The sequence below is a fragment of the Pygocentrus nattereri genome, chromosome 11, assembly GCF_015220715.1.
Source record: "Pygocentrus nattereri isolate fPygNat1 chromosome 11, fPygNat1.pri, whole genome shotgun sequence".
In the NCBI taxonomy this organism is placed as follows: domain Eukaryota; kingdom Metazoa; phylum Chordata; class Actinopteri; order Characiformes; family Serrasalmidae; genus Pygocentrus; species Pygocentrus nattereri.
This window is the reverse complement of record NC_051221.1, coordinates 6,540,398-6,557,612: the sequence shown is the minus strand read 5'-3', so window position 1 is coordinate 6,557,612 and position 17,215 is coordinate 6,540,398. Positions and strand designations below refer to the sequence as shown.

The 17,215-nt window shown below is 41.0% G+C and overlaps 1 protein-coding gene across 2 annotated transcripts; it reads left to right on the top strand.

Annotated features, from left to right (window-relative positions):
* Positions 1-166: 166 nt before the first annotated feature.
* Positions 167-16,385, top strand: LOC108444533 (E3 ubiquitin-protein ligase RING2-A). 2 transcript variants are annotated; one of them, XM_037542920.1, is made up of 7 exons: positions 167-458; positions 3,873-3,956; positions 5,275-5,435; positions 8,133-8,348; positions 11,530-11,832; positions 12,920-13,139; positions 14,763-16,385. In XM_037542920.1, exons 2-7 carry the CDS (start codon positions 3,879-3,881, stop codon positions 14,904-14,906), a joined length of 1,122 nt encoding a protein of 373 aa, XP_037398817.1. In that variant the 5' UTR covers positions 167-458; positions 3,873-3,878; the 3' UTR covers positions 14,907-16,385. The 2 variants fall into 2 exon arrangements, with proteins under 2 accessions (XP_037398817.1, XP_017581241.1); XM_017725752.2 differs by lacking the exon at positions 167-458 and having other exon boundaries at positions 3,257-3,956.
* The last annotated feature ends 830 nt before the right edge of the window (positions 16,386-17,215 follow it).

The window sequence follows — 17,215 nt, the reverse complement described above, 5'->3', positions numbered from 1 at the left end:
TTATTTCTCATGAACTGTATGTGTTACTCTAAGCTATTTACCTGAAATTACTTGTGAATGTGTTTTCGGTTTATTACATGGTAGAGTGATTGCGCAATAGCGCCGCCTGCAGTACCGCCACTGGCCGCAGGTAGGCGCTAATGTGCAGAACTCAGCCCAGCGCTACAGGAAGTCTGTGAAAGGCTGGAGGAGGTAACATCCGGGGAAACGGGGCAAGTTAGAACAAAAATATCAACAATAATCAGATTTGGACGATTTTAATGTGCTGGATGCAAATTCACCGCAAACACGGAGCCAGAGGCGCGGCAAGAGGCTGGAGATGAAGCTCCGTGAGGAGGTGAAGGTGCAGTGAAGCTGCTGCGTTTCACAGAAGAAGAAGAGAAAGGAGAAGATCTCAGACCTCAAACACAATCAGACCTGAACTGGGAACTTCAGCACCTCCAACGCCTGAAAACACGGTGATCAGCAGATTTACACACGGAGTCAGACTGTAATCGGACCAAAACCCACCACAGCAACACAGGAGCACAGCAGTCAGTACAGCAGGACACCAGCAGAACTGGACTACAGCTGGACCTGATCTACCCTGTCCTGCTGCTGCTGTTACTGTGTCTGATTGATTTATTCTGTCTGATTGATTTATTCTGTCTGATCGATTTATTCTGTCTGATTGTCTTTATTATTGATGGTGTTGTTGGTGTCATTAAGCCTGGCTGATTGATTTGTTGACAGTGTTGTTGGTGTCATTAAGCCTGGCTGATTGATTTATTGATGGTGTTGTTGGTGTCATTAAGCCTGGCTGATTGATTTGTTGACAGTGTTGTTGGTGTCATTAAGCCTGGCTGATTGATTTATTGACGGTGTTGTTGGTGTCATTAAGCCTGGCTGATTGATTTATTGATGGTGTTGTTGGTGTCATTAAGCCTGGCTGATTGATTTATTGATGGTGTTGTTGGTGTCATTAAGCCTGGCTGATTGATTTGTTGGTGGTGTTGTTGGTGTCATTAAGCCTGGCTGATTGATTTATTGACGGTGTTGTTGGTGTCATTAAGCCTGGCTGATTGATTTGTTGACAGTGTTGTTGGTGTCATTAAGCCTGGCTGATTGATTTATTGACAGTGTTGTTGGTGTCATTAAGCCTGGCTGATTGATTTATTGGTGGTGTTGTTGGTGTCATTAAGCCTGGCTGATTGATTTATTGATGGTGTTGTTGGTGTCATTAAGCCTGGCTGATTGATTTATTGGTGGTGTTGTTGGTGTCATTAAGCCTGGCTGATTGATTTGTTGACGGTGTTGTTGGTGTCATTAAGCCTGGCTGATTGATTTGTTGACGGTGTTGTTGGTGTCATTAAGCCTGGCTGATTGATTTATTGACAGTGTTGTTGGTGTCATTAAGCCTGGCTGATTGATTTATTGGTGGTGTTGTTGGTGTCATTAAGCCTGGCTGATTGATTTATTGATGGTGTTGTTGGTGTCATTAAGCCTGGCTGATTGATTTATTGGTGGTGTTGTTGGTGTCATTAAGCCTGGCTGATTGATTTGTTGACGGTGTTGTTGGTGTCATTAAGCCTGGCTGATTGATTTGTTGACGGTGTTGTTGGTGTCATTAAGCCTGGCTGATTGATTTGTTGGTGGTGTTGTTGGTGTCATTAAGCCTGGCTGATTGATTTGTTGACGGTGTTGTTGGTGTCATTAAGCCTGGCTGATTGATTTGTTGACGGTGTTGTTGGTGTCATTAAGCCTGGCTGATTGATTTATTGACGGTGTTGTTGGTGTCATTAAGCCTGGCTGATTGATTTGTTGACGGTGTTGTTGGTGTCATTAAGCCTGGCTGATTGATTTATTGATGGTGTTGTAGGTGTCATTAAGCCTGGCTGATTGATTTGTTGGTGGTGTTGTTGGTGTCATTAAGCCTGGCTGATTGATTTGTTGACGGTGTTGTTGGTGTCATTAAGCCTGGCTGATTGATTTGTTGACGGTGTTGTTGGTGTCATTAAGCCTGGCTGATTGATTTATTGACGGTGTTGTTGGTGTCATTAAGCCTGGCTGATTGATTTGTTGGTGGTGTTGTTGGTGTCATTAAGCCTGGCTGATTGATTTGTTGGTGGTGTTGTTGGTGTCATTAAGCCTGGCTGATTGATTTATTGACGGTGTTGTTGGTGTCATTAAGCCTGGCTGATTGATTTGTTGACGGTGTTGTTGGTGTCATTAAGCCTGGCTGATTGATTTGTTGGTGGTGTTGTTGGTGTCATTAAGCCTGGCTGATTGATTTGTTGACAGTGTTGTTGGTGTCATTAAGCCTGGCTGATTGATTTGTTGATGGTGTTGTTGGTGTCATTAAGCCTGGCTGATTGATTTATTGATGGTGTTGTAGGTGTCATTAAGCCTGGCTGATTGATTTATTGACGGTGTTGTTGGTGTCATTAAGCCTGGCTGATTGATTTATTGACGGTGTTGTTGGTGTCATTAAGCCTGGCTGATTGATTTGTTGGTGGTGTTGTTGGTGTCATTAAGCCTGGCTGATTGATTTGTTGACGGTGTTGTAGGTGTCATTAAGCCTGGCTGATTGATTTATTGACGGTGTTGTTGGTGTCATTAAGCCTGGCTGATTGATTTATTGACGGTGTTGTTGGTGTCATTAAGCCTGGCTGATTGATTTGTTGACAGTGTTGTTGGTGTCATTAAGCCTGGCTGATTGATTTGTTGACGGTGTTGTTGGTGTCATTAAGCCTGGCTGATTGATTTGTTGGTGGTGTTGTTGGTGTCATTAAGCCTGGCTGATTGATTTATTGACGGTGTTGTTGGTGTCATTAAGCCTGGCTGATTGATTTATTGACGGTGTTGTTGGTGTCATTAAGCCTGGCTGATTGATTTGTTGACAGTGTTGTTGGTGTCATTAAGCCTGGCTGATTGATTTGTTGACAGTGTTGTTGGTGTCATTAAGCCTGGCTGATTGATTTGTTGACAGTGTTGTTGGTGTCATTAAGCCTGGCTGATTGATTTGTTGACAGTGTTGTTGGTGTCATTAAGCCTGGCTGATTGATTTGTTGACAGTGTTGTTGGTGTCATTAAGCCTGGCTGATTGATTTGTTGGTGGTGTTGTTGGTGTCATTAAGCCTGGCTGATTGATTTATTGACGGTGTTGTTGGTGTCATTAAGCCTGGCTGATTGATTTGTTGATGGTGTTGTTGGTGTCATTAAGCCTGGCTGATTGATTTATTGACGGTGTTGTTGGTGTCATTAAGCCTGGCTGATTGATTTGTTGGTGGTGTTGTTGGTGTCATTAAGCCTGGCTGATTGATTTATTGACGGTGTTGTTGGTGTCATTAAGCCTGGCTGATTGATTTGTTGGTGGTGTTGTTGGTGTCATTAAGCCTGGCTGATTGATTTATTGACGGTGTTGTTGGTGTCATTAAGCCTGGCTGATTGATTTATTGACAGTGTTGTTGGTGTCATTAAGCCTGGCTGATTGATTTATTGACAGTGTTGTTGGTGTCATTAAGCCTGGCTGATTGATTTGTTGACAGTGTTGTTGGTGTCATTAAGCCTGGCTGATTGATTTATTGACAGTGTTGTTGGTGTCATTAAGCCTGGCTGATTGATTTGTTGACAGTGTTGTTGGTGTCATTAAGCCTGGCTGATTGATTTGTTGACAGTGTTGTTGGTGTCATTAAGCCTGGCTGATTGAATTATTGCCTCTGATTGTCTTCATTACTGACATTATTTTGGGCTGGATTATTGATTTTCATGTGTAAAAGATGCCTGCTGGGTTTTCTGTCATTTTAAATTGATTAATAATACCAGATGTTACTGTGTTAAACTGTAAGAGCTCTAAACTGATTCTAAACAGACTCTACTCTGTGTTGTTTCAGGCTGTGATGGCGAATCCGCTCAGTTTACAGATACCCAGTAAATCGTGGGAACTTAGTCTGTATGAGCTGCACCGAACACCGCAGGTACCACAGCTAACCCCCTTAGTACCCATACACCCCCCCCCCCCCTTATATAGATATAAACCCCTCTTATGCACATCCAGACCCCCTCATACACATATAAATTCTATTGACTTGCATTAAGAGTAACGTAAAGTTCTGTAAAGTTACCATTTTCAAGGTTCTCTTCCGACAGCAGCGAAATGCAAACTTCTCTTATACACATATAAATTCTTCTTACGCATATAAACCCCACTTACACACATCATAGCAATTTCACAATTTCATTATATACACAGTGTCACAACAAAACTTCCTTTCTCTGAAAAGGTAACAGGGTTTGTTTGCCTAATAATTCTGAACCATATCTACTGATCCATTCGTCATTCAATTTGATTAGAGTTTAAATGAGTGAAAAATTACTAAATGAATGCATGAGGTTTAAGTGCAACAACAACTATGTAATTAATAAAGCCTCAAAATGTCCCTCAAGTCTCAGCTCAGTTTGTCTTGTCCTGCCCCAGAGATGGGAATTCCACCAAATTTTCAAAAAATCCAACATAATCAAATAGAGTCATTCAGAGTGATCTGGTGTAAAACGCTCTGTACTAGAGAAACATAGAGTCCGAACTGTTCACAGTGGTGGTGATAGGAACCAGACAAAGTGTAAATGATTTAACAAGAAATATTTGGTTAAAAAAAACGATATGAAATAAAAAAATTCTATAAAATAATAAAGCATATTTTTCATCATACGAGAACAATCTGTGATGACAATATTTTAATAGGTATTGATAGGGAGGCTGCAGTGACAGCCTCTACTGTACTAGGAAGGCTTTACACTATATGTGGAACATTGCTGTAAGGATCTGATTGAGCATTAGTGAGGTCAGGTACTGATGTTGGATGGTCATGTCTGGATCACTCCAACTCATCCCAAAGGTATTTGGAGCTCCATCACTCCAGAGAACACAGAAAGTACCGACCATTAGAATGGGAGCCTAAGCGTGGGATAGAGGGGTTTAAAGCCCCCCAGCATTGGGCTGTGGAGCTTTAAACCCCTCTAGCCCACGCTTAGGCTCCCATTCTACTGGTCGGTGCTTTTCTATGAGGATCGTCCAAGCTGTACATGTAGTAGACCCACATTTAAGCGCTAGAATGTAACTGCTGCTCAATTTAAGATGGAACAGAAGATTTTTTGGCATAGATCCTTAATAAGAATGTAGAAATGTAATGTAAGGAATGTATTAATGTAATGGATTCTTTAATTTGAAGATCTTGAATCAATTTGGACATATATGAATTAAATACGTGTTGGTGTTGTTCTTCTCTGGGTCTGCAGGAGGCGATTATGGACAGCACAGAGATTGCTGTGTCTCCCAGGAGCCTCCACAGTGAGCTGATGTGTCCCATTTGCCTGGACATGCTGAAGAACACCATGACCACCAAAGAGTGCCTCCATCGCTTCTGCTCCGAGTGCATCATCACTGCACTCAGATCAGGGTAAGCGTTAAACTCACACACCCTTAAATTCACTTACAGCTGTATACAAAAGTTTGGGCGCCTTACACTTCGGCCCTTATTCAAATTTGTTTACGGTCAAATCTGAGCGTAAGATAAGCACACAAACTCACGTCTGATAGCCAAGCATGTAAATTTAAGCGCAACAGTTTACTATCAACCTAGAAATGGCCTGATTTGCAGTTAACTAACCAAACCTATTATTAGCATCATCTGTAATACCAATAATAAGAATACAAACAAAATATAACAAAACTTATAATTGGTGCACAAGGCCATCCAGTATAAAAGTGGATGTACTTACAACCCCAATTCCAAAAAAGTTGGAATGTTGTGTAAAATGTAAATAAAAACATAACACAATGATTTTCAAATGTCATAAACCCACATTTTATTCAGAATAGAACATAGAACACATTTCAGATGTTGAAAGTGAGACATTTTACCATTTCATGAAAAACATTAAGTCTTTTAGAACTTGATGGCAGCAACATATCTCCAAAAAGTTGGGACGGAGCAACAAAAGGCTGGAAAAGTAAGTGGTACTAATAAAAAATAGCTGGAGGAGCAATTTGGAACAAACTCACATGACTGAGTATAAAAAGAGCATTTTAGAGAGGCAGAGTCTTGTAGAAGCAAAGATGGGCGGAGGTTTACCAAACTGAAAAACTGTCTCTAAATATTGTGGAACAATTTCAGAAAAATTTTCCTCAACCTAAAATAGTAAAGACTTTGGATATCCCACCATCGACACTACATAATACCATCAAAAGATTCAGAGAATCCGGAGATCTCCAGATGCAAGGGACAAGGCATTGAAAACAGGCCTGATTCTGTACTGGAAATCACTGCATGGGTTCAGGAACATTTCCAGAAATCATTGCCTGTGAACACAGTTCACAGTGCAATGCACAAACACATGTTAAAGCTGTATCATGCAAAGAAGAAGCCGTATGTCATCACGATCCAGAAACGCTGCCGCCTTCTCTGGGCTCATTTAAGATGGACTGAGGCAAAGTGGAAAAGTTTTCTGTGGTTGAATGAATCAAAATTTGAAATTCCTTTTAGAAATAATGGACACTGCATCCTCCAGACTAAAGACCTCCCAGTTTATTATTGTCATTTTATAGTCTTTTTACCAAAACATCTGCATGTACTAGGTTATGGTTTATGTAAATGATATATAATTGAAATGCTGTTAGACTGGCGCTTGAGCTCAAAGCTCTGCTCACTTCTATGTGGTATGAAATTTTCATGAATCAGATGCAGAGTATTTAAAGGCGTCAATAAAGGTGGTGAAATCTGCCCTCCCCGGAAAAACGGAATTTTAATGAATAAATGTCACTGTGTGCGGAAGACTAACATGAACTTATTGTATATGGTTTATGATATTATATCTGGACACTAGGGTCTGACTAATGTGTTTGGGTGTTTATATTGGTCAATAGGATATTAAGATTCCTCGGATTTGTTGGCTTCAGTGAAAACAATCTCACTAATAAAGCCATAATAACGTATTTTTAAAATATTAAACGTAATATCAGAATCAGAAGAAGTTTTATTGCCATTGTCAATGAACAGGATTCACAGACTAGGAATTTGCTTCGGCATGAAGGTGCAACATAAAAACAAGTAGTACTAGGCATGCAAAATTAAGTCCACATAAATAAATTATAATATATAACGTTTAATATTTTAAAAATACATTATTATGGCTTCATTATACTATATTAGAAATATTATACATTAATTCAACCTGGGGTCCCATTAAAAAGTATTCAGATCAAATAAATTCAGATTTATAAGGATTTTTATCTATTTAAATCAATAATAGATATAGTTTACAAAAACATAATTTACAGGGTTCTTTCTATTGTGCAGTGTCTGTCCCAAACTCTAACCTCTAAATTTGCACTTGAAAATAATACTTTGTTTTTTTTTTTTGTTTAGTGTTTTTGTCCTAAAGTGAAGTTGGAAGAATTAGATTTACTATGAGTTTAATTCTTAAATTAAAAAAAAAAAACAACAACTTGCTCTTCCATGTTTAATGTCTCTATGGAAACAGAGAGTTTGTGGAGGGGTGTGTGGGTGGAGCTTTATTTTAGCCACGCCTCTGCTTTTTAGAGCAGGAAGTGAGGCTGCATCCCCGTCCCTCATGGCAACATGGTGAGCAGTTCGATCCCATTGTTTTGAAGTAAATGTGTCCCAAGGTCTGGATTCAGCAAACGTTAAGAATTATCACCACCTAAACACACATTTTCTGCAGTTTTTGCCAGCTTCCATCCATCCATCCATTTTCTAAGCCCCTTCTCCGTCAGGGTCACGGGGGGGTGCTGGAGCCTATCCCAGCAGTCATCGGGTGGATACCCGATACACCGTGGACAGGTCGCCGGTCCATTGCAGGGCAGACAGACAGACACAGACAGTCACTCACACCCAGGGGCAATTTAGCACGTCCAATTGGCCTGACTGCATGTCTTTGGACTGTGGGAGGAAACCGGAGAACCTGGAGGAAACCCACACAGACACGGGGAGAACATGCAAACCCCACACAGAGAGGACCCCGGTCACCCGGCCGGGGAATCGAACCCAGACCCTCCTCGCTGTGTTTTGCCAGCTTTTCATTGTTTAAATAAAAATATCCTCTCCTTCTTTTTCCTCTCCTCCTTTGTGCTGCAGGAATAAAGAGTGCCCCACCTGTAGGAAGAAGCTGGTCTCTAAGCGCTCTTTGCGGAGAGACCCGAACTTCGATGCTCTGATTTCCAAGATTTATCCGAGTCGGGACGAATACGAGGCTCATCAGGACCGCGTTCTGGAGCAGCTGAGCCGACTGCACAACAAAACTGCGCTGAGCTCCAGCATCGAGGAGGGGCTCCGCATGCAGGCTTTACACAAGTACAGACACTCACCACGGCGCCAACACTAGTGCACTATAATGAACAATGTACATGCTGATATATAATAATGAGGTCCATTATGATGTTCTATGCTCCAGATACCGTGATCGTGTGTAAATCTAACAGAGGAAGTGCTTAACTGCTGTTGTAAAATGAGTTCCCTGTAGTTTCATTGGTCAATCTGAAACTTATTCCCCATTTATGACAGCTCAGTTTTCCAACATGAAATCTCCTGCTTCCCATCTAAAAGCGTGCCTGCAACCTTAGCTGTTAGATGTTGGGAAGTTCATAGTAAGCTAGTGCTTATTTGACAGCAGTATGCCTGTAAAAAGCTCTTACATTTGAGTTAAAGAGTCGTTTGGTTAGTTATTTATTTATTTTAAATGTTGATTTAGTCCAGCAGTCAGCTACATACAGCTGTTTTCCTGCCCTGTCGTGGCTCCACAGCTGAATCAGATCAGTAGGTAATAATAAAATAATCCTCCTCTACAGTAAAATAAAGCTCCGCTGATCCTTCAACACAGTTTAACAGTAAATGGTCTTAAACGCTGGAGTTAACGTAGAACTGCTGATTCACCCTTTAACCCTGAAGATCAGCGCAGACGGCTGGTCACCATAGCAACACAGACAACAGTCTCACCCAGCTAGTAGCTAACGAAACGGCAAGGAGTAAGATTTAAGATGCACATCGATAATTTGGAGTCAAATGGACTTATTTGTGTTTATAATCACTCCTGCTGGTTTCCTGATACGTTTTATCTGCAACGAGAAACTGACAAACACTTAAAAGTCACGATGCAGTTAGTTTCTTGTTTTCCAGCTTCTCGTTTGAATTTTCCCATTCAGTGCAATGGTGCAGCAGTTACATTCTGGATTTAAGGTGGAATGGGATTTAAGGTTTTACCTTCCATTTAAGGTGGAATAGGAAAATTTGAATGAGAAGCTTCAGCCTTGTAAAAAGTCGAACATTGAGAGACATTTCACAAAAAACTGTTCTACTTTTGTGGAAACGTTTCCTGCCCGAGATGTGAGAAAAGCACCTATAGCTGAGTTAAAGTTTAAAGCAGAGCAAAGTGAGTCTGTGTTTTCATTTAAGTGATATTTTTTAGTCTATACAAAGGCATCAGCACACACTGAGACATATCTGCAGCCATGATGGTAAAATGGACATACAGTGGGGGAAAAAAGTATTTGGTCAATCACCAATTGTGCAAGTTCTCCCACTTAAAAAGATGAGAGAGGCCTGTAATTGACATCATAGGTAGAGCTCAACTATGAGAGACAAAATGAGGAAAAAAATTTCAGAAAATCACATCGTCTGATTTTTAAAGAATTTATTCGCAAACAATGGTGGAAAATAAGTATTTGGTCACCTACAAACAAGCAAGATTTCTGGCTGTCACAGACCTGTAACTTCTTCTGTTACTTCTGTCCTCCACTCATTAGCTGTATTAATGGCACCGGTTTGACCTCGTTATCTGTATAAAAGACACCTGTCCACAACCTCAAACAGTCAGACTCCAAACTCCACTATGGTGAAGACCAAAGAGCTGTTGAAGGACACCAGAAACAAGATTGTAGACCTGCACCAGGCTGGGAAGACTGAATGTGCAATAGGCAAGCAGCTTGGTGTGAAGAAATCTACTGTGGGAGCAATAATCAGAAAATGGAAGACCTACAAGACCACTGCTAATCTCCCTCGATCAGGGGCTCCACGCAAGATCTCAGCCCGTGGGGTCAAAATGATGACAAGAATGATGAGCAGAAATCCCAGAACCACACTAGGGAACCTAGTGAATGGCCTGCAGAAAGCTGGGACCAACGTTACAAAGGCTACTGTCAGTAACACACGACGCCGCCAGGGACTCAGATCTTGCAGCGCCAGACGTGTCCCCCTGCTTAAGCCAGTAGATATCCGGGCAGGTCTGAAGTTTGCTAGAGAGCATTTGGATGTTCTGGAAGAGTGTTGGGAGAATGTCATGTGGTCGGATGAAACCAACGTAGAACTGTTTGGTACAAACACAACTCGTCGCGTTTGGAGGAGAGTGAATGCTGAGTCCAAAGAACACCAGACCAACTGTGAAGCCTGGGGGTGGCAACATCAGGCTTTGGGGCTGTTTCTCTGCAAAGGGACCAGGACGACTGGTCCGTGTACATGAAAGAATGAATGGGGCCATGAATTGTGAGATTTTGAGTGCAAACCTCCTTCCATCAGCAAGGGCATTGAAGATAAAACGTGGCTGGGTCTTTCAGCATGACAATGATCCCAAGCACACTGCCAGGGCAACAAAGGAGTGGCTTCGTAAGAAGCATTTCAAGGTCCTGGAGTGGCCTAGCCAGTCTCCAGATCTCAACCCCATAGAAAACCTTTGGAGGGAGTTGAAAGTCCGTGTTGCCCAGCGACAGCCCCAAAACATCACTGCTGTAGAGGAGATCTGCAAGGTGTGCCAACCTTGTAAAGACTTACAGGAAATGTTTGACCTCTGTTGTTCCCAACAAAGAATATATAACAAAGTATTGAGATGAACTTTTGTTATTGACCAAATACTTATTTTCCACCATTATTTGCAAATAAATTCTTTAAAAATCAGACGATGTGATTTTCTGAAGTTTTTTCCTCATTTTGTCTCTCATAGTTGAGATTTACCTGTGATGTCAATTACAGGCGTCTCTCATCTATTTAAGTGGGAGAACTTGAACAATTGGTGACTGACTAAATACTTTTTTCCCCCACTGTAAAATGATGTGGCTCCCAAGGTAGTTTGATTATTGTTGAAAGGATAACATGTCTCTTCTTATCATTTGGGTTGTGACTCCTGATTAAGTGCGCTGTATTTCACCAACAGTATTGTGGGAAAAAATGACACATATGAGTGAAGTTTGATCAGAACAGTGCTTAACTTCACAAATATCCATATGTCTCCATGTAAATAAAGACATTATGCACAAATTACTTATTGAACACAAACAGAAACTCAAAAGTCTGTTTGTAAAGCTTAAAACACTGAAATGATATCACAGATTAGGAACTTTGAACAGGAATTACTGATTCAAAGGACTTTCACCTGAATTTTTCCTACTTGGAAGTTGAAAACTTCCCAGTTCCCATAAACATGGCATCAGTTTAAGTTCATTATATGTTGTGAGATCCCTAATGTTGCTGTTTTTGGGGTCTTCAGGCCTCAGCGTGTGCGGAAACCTCAGCAGGAGAGCGATAACACCACCTTCAGCGGCGGAGAAGACAACGCTGACTCTCGCTCGCATGTCTCACATGACTCCGCCCCCTCCCACATGAACTCTGCCCCCTCCAGCCATGCCCCTGAGGCCGGCCCCAGCCGCAGTAAGAGGCAGCGAGGATCCGATGACTCGGAGGCTGAAGGGGAGAGTCGTAGACCCCCAGGCCAGAGCCCCACCTCTGAGATAGAGCTAGTGTTCCACCCACACCCCCTACTGGCCAACACGCAGCACTACAGTCAGACCAGGTCAGAGCAAACTGAGCAGGGTACGACTGAATGGCTGTTTATAATACGTGTGGGCCAGTGTCTCCACTTTTGATAGACAATAAAAGGAAAGTGGTTTCTTTGGTTTTGCTTTTGTAAGACATATTTCTCAGACTAAGAAGGCTGATTTATGGAGGGCCTTGAGAATTTTGAAATGATGTAATCAATTATCATAAATTACAATAATATAATATACACATTGTTTTCCAACATTAAATGTGTTGAAGTGTAAAAATCTAAAATATAGAATTTATTGTTTTTCTTGTCTGAATTACACTGCGGTGTCAATAGTTTGTTCTGTTACATTTTTATTAACTGTAGTTTTTGGATAGAATTCTATAGAGCAATTACAGAAATAATTTAATCAATCAGAATTTTTTATTTAATAGTGCACTGAATGATTTCCTAAAAATTCCAATTAAAAATAACATCAAATCTGTGATTTGAATCTTTCTGAGCTCTAAGGTTTCGTGATTAACTTCATTGTTTCCTAAAGAACAGTTAACCCTTTGTTAATTGTAAGATTTCATTATTCACTAAGTTGTTTCCTAAAGAACTGAATTGACTGAGATTTTGTGCAGTTTGAGATATCATGATTCACTGAATCATTTCGTCAGGAACTGCATTGACTCCATTTATGAAATTTGAGATTTGCTGATTAAATGAATAGTCATAAATAATTTAATTGATTCAGTTTTTTTGTAAAATGTTAAATTCCATGATTTATGGAATAATTTCCTCAAAAACGGTTTCAAATTAAATACTGAGAAATTTGAGATTTCATGATGCATTGAATCATTTCCTAAAGAACTGAATTGATTCAACTCATTGTAAAACTTGAGGTTTTCCGATTTGCTTAATAGTCCTAAATAACTGAATCAATCAAAACTGAGATTTAAAATTTCAAGATTTACTGAATCATTTCCACAAGAACTGTTTCAAATTGAAATGTTGAGACTTCATGATGCACAGTCATTTCCTAAAGAACCGAACTGAGTCAAATCCTTGTGAAATTACAATTTTCTCTGAATCACTGAAAGAAATCTTTTCTACTCTACCTGCTCCTCAGGTATGTGAAGACCACAGCCAACGCAACAGTGGACCACCTGTCCAAGTACCTGGCCTTGCGGATCGCACTGGAGGAGCAGCAGAGTGACACGCACTCTAATACACAGCGGCCTGCAGAGGAAGAGACGGGAACGAGGGAGGAGGGAGGAGGGAGCAGCCTGCAGAACGTCAGCGAGAAACAGTACACCATCTACATCACTACAGCCGGAGGACAGTTCTCCGTAAGTACACAGTCTAGCTCTGTTAGAGCGTGTTCCCACCGCGCAAAGTACCAGAACCTTTAGAACCAGAAAACTGAAATTTGACGTTGGTCATCTGACCAGCACTGAAGGTTCCAGTTTTCTGTTTTTTAGTATGTGGTCAATATTGGTTCCAACAAGATCTACTCAGACAATTCTTTACACTTCCAGATGAAAATAAAGTCACCAGCTCTTTCTTTGAGAAGAGTTTGCTAAAGTAAGCTAAACTCTTAAAAGAGGTGGTTCCTCCAGGGTACTTTAACAAAGTAAATGCTTCTATATGGAACCATCAGCACTCTGCATGATTAAAGGGTTCTTTGCATCATGAAAGGGCTCTTCAGAATAAGGGAGAATGTGCTATAGATGGTTCCATATACAACCTTTTTTGAAAATGGGTCTGTATAGCACCAAAAAGGGTTCTGCTGTTGTTACAAGCTTGATACCCTGTTTGGTGCTTTTTGGTGCTATATATATATATATATATGTATATGTATGTATGTATGTATGTATGTATGTATATACATCATCTTTGAGAAAGAACCCTTGAAGAGCCATCTTTTTAAGAGCGTAGTGAGGAAGCTAACACTGTTAGCATTTGTGCTAGCCTCCACCGAGTGCTTTTGTGGATGTTTCACACCTTTGATCTCTTGATTCTACACTCATAGGCATTTGTATGAGTGTTTCAAACCAGCCAACTAAAGCCTGCAAGCAATTGCAATTAGCCAAATTAAATACTTAAATAAAGTTCCCAAAATAATAAGAATAGCAGTTCGGGTCAGTTCTTGTATTGAATGTGCTGTGGTAATACGGCCTCAGGTGAGTGCTGTTGCCACCTAATTATTATTAAGGCAAAACTCCATCATCCATCTTTAACCCTTCAAAGGCTAAAGTTATTAATGGCATTTTTCCATGCAGTTATTTCAATTATTCTTTGTTGCATACTGGAGTGCATTTGCTTTACATTGTATATAAAATATTTACCATAAAATGATGCCATATTTTTGTTGTCCCTGGTACTAACATTTACATTTATGGCATTTGGCTGACATTCTTATCCAGAGCGACTTACAATTTGACCAGGTAGGCAAAGGTGGTGTTAGGAGTCTTGCCCAAGGACTCTTATTGGTATAGTGTAGGGTGTTTGCCCAGGAGGGGGATTGAACCCCAGTCTACAGTGTAGAAGCCAGAGGTGTTACCCACTACACCAGCCAACTCATTGTTGCTGTCTCACGTCAGGTTTTGGGCCATTGTTGTCTTTTATTAAAAAGCTGTACTTGTATGATATCAAATAAATTGCTCTGATACCAACAATACCAGATTTCAATACTTGATTACTCAGTGCTGTCAGCGTTACTACACTGATGTGCCTCTGTCTAAAATGCTGAGCTTATAATTGAGGAATTAAAAAAAATATTTATTGTTTAGGAATCAATTTATATCAAGTATCCTTGGGTTTTTAAAGGTGGCATATAACATATCACTATTATTGTTATTGTTGATGTTGTTATCATTGATAATGAAGTCAAGCTGTCAGTATCCAAGTATTTTCACTGGTACTCAGTTCTGTTTATGACTGTCCTTTATGCTTCTTCTCCTGTCTGACAGACATTGAACGGCTCTCTGACGCTGGAGCTGGTGAATGAGAAGTACTGGAAGGTGAGCAAACCTCTGGAGCTTTACTACGCTCCCACCAAAGAACAGCAGCAGCAGCCACAGAAAACACCGCCGACCGGACCCTCACAGCCATGAAGGACGACAGATCTCCAGTCACTGCAGATTCAGTTCGCTTCCTGTGTGACTGTGTTGGGCTTGTAGGTTCTAGACCCCACCTGTGTCAGGCTCCAGTCCTCGCAGGCCAAAGCTCTGCGGACTTCATCACACTGTCTCATTAAACACACCTGATTCAGAGCGTTAGATGAGGGTATACGCTGATCCACACAGCACTTTGACCCAGAAGCTCCCCGGTTTGACGTGCCAGGCCTAAAGGAAGTCAGTTCAGAAGGTCGGAGGTTGTTCCACAAGGCAGGGTTTTATATGCACAGTTGCTGCAGTGTGTGCACCTGTTTTTTATAAAACCTTGTAACCGTTTTACAGCTTTTTAAAGATTCACATGGTAGAAAACAGTCATTTAAAGGAGTTTTACAGATGTAGAGAGAATATATACTGAAAGTTCTTTTAACAGATCATGGGTTTGTACATCTGTGTGCCCAAAATCAGCGGGAAAATTGGGCACAATCTGGTTAGTCAGATCACTTAAACCCAAAACTCAAGCCTGTCCAATAAGCACAGATCTAATAGTGTTTCCTATGCGATAAACCTTACTTTGGGTTTATATTCTGCAGCTTAGTAAAGAAACCCTGCTCTGTGAAAAACCTCCCAGGTGCGTAAATAATGCACACATGACAATTTTATATCCCGCATCTCCACAGCGTACGAGGACATCTGCAGCCACTTCAGATTTCATATGAAATTTGTCGATATCCTGTTTATAAATCATACCTTTTGACCGATTGTTTGGCACCACTCTTTACTTACGAGATGCACAAGAAAATCAAAAAACGAATATGATTCATATGTGGAGTCGTATCATATCGTCACCAAAATGATGGTATTACTTTTCAAATATATTGAAAACACTAAAACAACACCGAAATCCTTTCATCCCAGGTGTGATATTGATAGACATTTTATTCATAAGAAGTCAACTTTTAAAAAATCAACACTCTCGCCATCGTTTGCATTGACGAGCAACTTAGAAAGCCCACGGTTTGTAACCCACCCGTGTTCTATTAATTCCCCATCATCACCTGGTGAAGACAGTAGTCCTACATGGTTACCATGATTCTTCATGATTCTCACGCTGGGTTTATTACCAGTTTGCCATTAAAACCAGTGAACGTCCCATCCTTACTGTGTGTAGGTTAGATCTCCTCACCTTCGTAGATCAAACTGGTCGTCTGACTGTAAACACCTCCTGTTTGTGCTCCTCTGTTCACTCCAGCCAGCACTTCTGTCCTGTTGCTATTGTACAAATTTTGTAGCATTTAGTAAAGATTCTTAAAGACCATATTTATATATAATATTGCTTTGGCAGTTTATGCAGACGATTGATTGAGATTTATATATGTATATGCAAAGAAGAAGAAGGTTTAAGGTTTTGAGGAAATAGAAATCGAGTTTTCTTTGTTTTGAATTAAAAGATCTACCACAATAACGTTTCCTTCTTCAGCAGTGCGGTGTGTTCTGTTAGATTAGTAAGTAAAATGTAAAGGGCTTCAGTTAATGAACTAGATGAGCTGAAACTGCAGAGCTATGGGTCAGCAGGAGCTGGACTGTGAGGTTCTGGTATACACCGATCAGGCATAACGTTATGAGCACCTCCTCGTTTCTACGCTCACTGTCCACTTTATCAGCTCCTCTTACTGTATAGCTGGACTCTGTAGTTCTACAGTTACAGACTGTAGTCCATCTGTTTCTCTGATACTCTGTTACCCTGTTCTTCAGTGGTCAGGACCCCCAGGGACCCTCACAGAGCAGGTACTATTTGGGTGGTGGGTCATTCTGAGCACTGCAGTAACACTGACGTGGTGGTGGTGTGTTAGTGTGTGTTGTGCTGGTCTGAGTGGATCAGACACAGCAGTGCTGCTGGAGTTTTTAAACACCTCAGTGTCGCTGCTGGACTGAGAACAGTCCACCAACCAAAAATATCCAGCCAACAGCGTCCTGTGGGCAGCGTCCTGTGACCACTGATGAAGGACTAGAGGATGAGCAACACAAACTGTGCAGCAGCAGATGAGCTGTCGTCTCTGACTTTACATCTACAAGGTGGACTGACAAGGTCGGGGTGTCTAATGAGTGGACAGTGAGTGGACACAGGGTTTAAAAACTGCAGCAGCACTTCTGTGTCTGATCCACTCACAGCAGCACGTCGAGAATAGTACCACCCAAATAGTGCCTGCTCTGTAAGGGTCCATGGGGTTCCTGACCACTGAGGAATCTAATATCTGAATTACACTGAAAACCTTTCATACTGACCAACGTCTAGTAAGGGTCCCTGG

What these genes read in the sequence shown, in the direction of transcription:
- LOC108444533 (XM_037542920.1), top strand. Translation starts at nt 3,879, where the DNA reads ATGGCGAATCCGCTCAGTTTACAGATACCCAGTAAATCGTGGGAACTT. An exon ending in ATCACTGCACTCAGATCAGG is followed by an intron (nt 5,436 to 8,132) that starts GTAAGCGTTAAA and finishes TTTGTGCTGCAG; the next exon opens with GAATAAAGAGTGCCCCACCT. An exon ending in CAGCACTACAGTCAGACCAG is followed by an intron (nt 11,833 to 12,919) that starts GTCAGAGCAAAC and finishes CCTGCTCCTCAG; the next exon opens with GTATGTGAAGACCACAGCCA.